The following is a 4,809-nucleotide window of genomic DNA, read 5'->3' as shown; positions in this document are numbered from 1 at the left end:
TATTTATTTATTTATTTATTTATATTTATTGTGTATACAATATTCTGTCTGTGTGTATGCCTGAAGGCCAGAAGAGGCTACCAGACCTCATTACAGATGGGTTGCTGGGAATTGAACTCAGGACCTTTGGAAGAGCAGGCAGTGCTCTTAAACGGTGAGCCATCTATCCAGGCCCCTGTCAGGGATTTTTGAAACGTATTTAATCCTACTCTATTGCATCCTTCTAGGCTTAAATTTGAAAAGGACTCCTATCACTGTGCTACATACACTATGAAGGATTTGTCAGAAATGAAAATTCCTTGGTTTCATTTATTTCTTTCAAATTTCCTTCTTAATGAAAATGTCTGCTGGATACTATGGGTCTGTAGGCTGAGATGGATGCCCCAATATTACAGAAGAACTTTGGTTGACTATCCAGTTGGCGAGATGTCTCTGTCAATTCTAAAGATGTGGAAGTTATTTACAATTCACTTCCTGTTAACTTAAGTAATATTATAGCCTACTGGGATCATTGATGGACTTGAAGAATAAATAGTTATGATTATTGTTTTCCTTAGTTATGATAAATGTAAAGTATATATACATATTGTAACTGTAATTCATGATTTAAACCTATTTGGTTACATGTAATTTTACTAAGTTAAATCTTTCCTTTTTATTTAGACAGAAAAGAGGAGGTAATGTGGGATTCGCTTCTGTATGTTGTGAATATATTTTGTTGCCATTAGTTAATAAAGAAGCTTCTTAAGGCCTCTGGCAGGGCAGATTAAAGCAAGGTAGAAATTAAAAGCAGAAATAGAAGTGAAAGTAGCCAGTGTCAAGGAGACACCACGTAGCCACCAAAGGAGAAAGACACCAACCACCAGCCAGAACCTTACTAGTAGGAAATGAGCCTCATGGTAATACATAAAATAATAGGAATTGGTTAATTTAAGATGTAAGAGTTAATAAGAAGCCTGAGCTAACCGGTTGAGCAGTGTTTTAATTAATAGTTTCTGCATGAATATTTTGGGTCTGGGTAGCCGGGAATGAATAAGTAGCCTCCATCAATACAAAGGCAATGAAATCCTAAGCATTTCCACCAATATAAAGAAAATCATACAAATAATTATTTCACTAGTAGAATTAAAAAGAGGTAGATGTGTGAAATTTAGTAATAAATGTGGTAAAGTTATATATATATGTATATATATATTTATATAGTCTAAAATAAACAAAATTGATACAATTAACACAAAAAAGAAAAGAAATGAATAAATGGAGGGAGAAAGAAGGGAGGAAGGAAAAGGAATAAAGCAGTTCAAAATAAAAAAAACAGGACTGCCTGAAGGAATGGTATTGATTGATAATTCATATGTTCATGCAAATATGACACTCTGTATGCATTCATTAGAATTCATGGGGATATCCTAGAGTCTAATGCAGTTTGTTGTACTTTCAGCAATACACTTATTAGTCTCAGACTCTTTTGCCATACAGACAGGCCATCTTTCCGCATGCAGAGCTATATTTCACAACCAGAATTCAAGGCCATCATCACATGTTTTCCAAGTTTCATATCCCATGCCTTATACTTAAACCTTGAATAACGATTTGGGAAAATAAGTATCTCAACTAGATTTTCAGCATAAATCTCATACTCACTCTAAACAAAAGTTTCATTCTGCACTCTGCCTCTAGATTCTCTTTAATTTCTTGGATCTTCTCCTGTAAAGATGCCATTTGCTTTAGAAGTCTCTCCTGTAAGAAACAATGAATATCAACTTTTGATAAACAGGGATAATGGTCAGACTCTTGGACATTAAGTAAAATAACTTTATCAAGAAAAAAAGAAACACTATATTCCTTTTTTATTTTAGGTAACTTTGAATTTTAATTTTAAAACACATAAATAGAATATGGCATATCTCTTTGCTCAGGTAAAGTGATAATTATGAGTGATAGCTGGGTAATTTACATAATTCCCACAGGATTCTCTTTAGCTGACTCCATTGTATTTTCTAATTTAGTCTCCAGTCATATATACTTTTAAAGATATGAATACAGTATTTCACTTTCCAATGACCTGGGAATAATGTATAATAAAACACAACTGATCACACCCATGGGTCTCCCAAGGAGTGTTCACATTATAGTCACTCTCTCTTCACTAGCTGCTAATAAAGTGCCAACATTCAGAAAAGAGTGGATTCCTCATAATCAGGACCAGCATCTTCCTGTTGTCCACTGAGCCTCACTCTCCAGGTTTCATGTTCTCTCAGAAGCATCACTCACCATTTCACCCTCAGCAGCTGCTTCAATGGGAGCGTGTCTGTGATCTCTGTGTATGAGGGAGTCAGAGCAGAGCTGACAGAGGTAGATCCTGGTCTCCATACAGAAGATCCCCTTGGGCTCCTTGTGGGTCACACACTCATTCTCCTCTGAAATCAGGTACTTCTTGAGGCTGGCTTGTTTGGCGATGGACACCAGCTTCTTCAGAACAATGTTGGTTCTGAAGTCCTTCTGCTTGGTTCTTTTCCTACATGTAGGACAATGGCCTGGAAGGAGACTGTCTTCCCAGAAAAGGTGGAGGCAGGCTCGACAGAAGCTGTGGCCACAGCTTATGGTGACTGGGTCTGTAAGGTAGCTCAGGCAGACAGAGCAGTGGAGTTCTTCAGTGATGGCTCGTGAGAAATCTGACTCCATTTTGCTGAAGGAAGAAAATCAGAATTATCATTGTTAGACCAAGAGAAGGAAAAAACTTCGTAAAATTTGATTAAAGTTGTAATTTTGTTATGTCTAAAACAAAGCATTATTCATTTTTTGTGTCCAAAAATTAATATAAGCTTAGAACTGTTTTTAATTTTTTCTTATTCACTCTTCTTCACATGAATAGAGGTTGATATGATGAATTTCTGTGCCCTACAATCTGCATCTTTTTCAGAGACTCCATTCAAATTAAGAACTTTGTTTATGGTCTGAGACAGGCTCTCTCAGTGTTTATGAAGAAATTTACACTGGAGTGATCAAGGTACTTGAAGTACACAAGTTGGTCTTTTACTACAGATCTATTTGGTTTAACACTTCCCTCTTTGGTTGTCTATTCAAGAGAACAATCTCCAAAAAACAGGATCCCTAGTAAATGTTTTGCTTTGTGGTTGTAGCATCTTACTCATTAACATCCCATTGTCCCTTCCCTTACCACATGAAGGCAACCTTAGTTAATTGTCTTCTTTCTGCTGCAAATGCCTAAAAAGAATAAGAATTTATGTTGACTCATAATTCAAGAAATGGTGTCATAAGCTTGAATTAGCTGGTCTCATGGCCCTGACACCAAACACTTAAACGGTGTTTATGAGTTGGCAACAGCATGCTTCTTGGTGGTATCAGGGACCTTGTAATTCCACGGAATTGTGGCAATAAACATGGCTCCAGACAGTACCTCCACCATGAAGCTAGGCTCTCAGAAACCTAAGGAATGGGATGGATCCAAACGTCAAAGCTACAGCTTTACTCTTAGCCATATCATTTAGAAAATTAAAGATTCATGTGGTCAGAAAAAGAGATATTCAGTAAAAATAGATTCAAAGACAAAGAAAACCTCTAAACAGTTAACAGTGTGTTTAAAAATGTGTGTAGGCTTGGGAGAGAAAAGATAAAGGATAAAATCCTTAAATTAAAAAAAGAATGAGAGCAGTAAGGTGTGGTGGCCCACACCTTTAATCCCAGCATTTGGGGGGCAGAGGCAGGCATACCTCTGTGAGTTCAAGGTGTGGTGGCATAGCACCATTAAAACCAACACTTTGAAGGCAGAGCAGGCAGATCTCTGTGAGTTTGAGGTGTGGTAGTACACATCTTTAATCCCAACACTTTGGAGGCAGAGGCAGGGTGATCTATGTGAGTTTAAAGTGTGGTGGCATACACTTTTAATCACAGCTCTTGGGAGGTGGATGGAGGCAGATCTCTGTGAGTCAAGGACAGCCTGATCTACAGAGTGAATTCCAGGACAGCCAAAGATACACACAGAAACCCTGTCTCAAAAAGCCAAAAATTAAAAATAAATGAAATAGAATTTAAACTAAAACCACATAAAGATGGAAAACACACAGACAATCTGGATACTTTATGTTATTATGTTCTCTTTGAATTGTTTTAATGCCGAAGAAGGAGCAACAGCTGCTAAAAAAACATTTGATTATAAATGTTTCTGGATTAATCCAACATACATTTTTGAAAATGCTTTGACTTCAAAATTTATGTCAAAAACATATGTTGGAGAAGAGGTTTTGTTTTTGTTTCCACGGGAAATGAGAGGACGTGGATTCATTCTAGGCTAAGAAAACTCAGGTTTCAACAAGGAAGACCCCGTGAGAAATCTCCATAGGAGTAGATGACCCAGATGATCCAATGTTTCAGAGGACCTCCATTGGAGTTTCCTCTGATTTCAACATCCAGAACAGTTCCAACACTGCTAGCTGGGATAATCAAGTTGTATGGATAATGGTCAGGAAGAAAGCTAAACAAACGAAATTAGATTCAGAGACTCACACATCTATGAAGGGCATGAATAAATGTTCTAAAAAAAATTCTTTAAATTTAGACAACAATCAAAATTGAAAAGTGAAAGGTAAGTTCCTCTAGCATTATACTTTAGGGAAGTAAAAAAGTGTGTATAGAGCCAGGCGGTGGTGGTGCACGCCTTTAATCTCAGCACTTGGGAGGCAGAGGCAGGCGGATCTCTGCGAGTTCGAGACCAGCCTGGTCTACAAGAGCTATTTCCAGGACAGGCTCCAAAACCACAGAGAAACCGTGTCTTGAAAAACCAAAAAA

General features: G+C 37.3%; 1 protein-coding gene across 1 annotated transcript in view; it reads right to left on the bottom strand.

Moving 5' to 3' along the window:
* LOC101998747 (tripartite motif-containing protein 48-like) overlaps nt 1-2,685 on the bottom strand; it is a 4,811-nt gene extending 2,126 nt beyond the window's left edge. Inside the window, exons 1-2 of the mRNA XM_013346351.1 lie at nt 2,275-2,685; nt 1,645-1,740 (exon numbers count right to left, since the gene is read on the bottom strand). Coding sequence (XP_013201805.1) covers nt 1,645-1,740; nt 2,275-2,685 — 507 coding nt within the window. The remainder of the gene's footprint in view (nt 1-1,644; nt 1,741-2,274) is intronic.
* Between the last annotated feature and the right edge of the window lie 2,124 nt (nt 2,686-4,809).

This window comes from Microtus ochrogaster, chromosome 5 (genome assembly GCF_000317375.1).
Source record: "Microtus ochrogaster isolate Prairie Vole_2 chromosome 5, MicOch1.0, whole genome shotgun sequence".
NCBI classification, from domain to species: domain Eukaryota; kingdom Metazoa; phylum Chordata; class Mammalia; order Rodentia; family Cricetidae; genus Microtus; species Microtus ochrogaster.
This window is presented reverse-complemented; position numbering and strand designations above follow the sequence as displayed.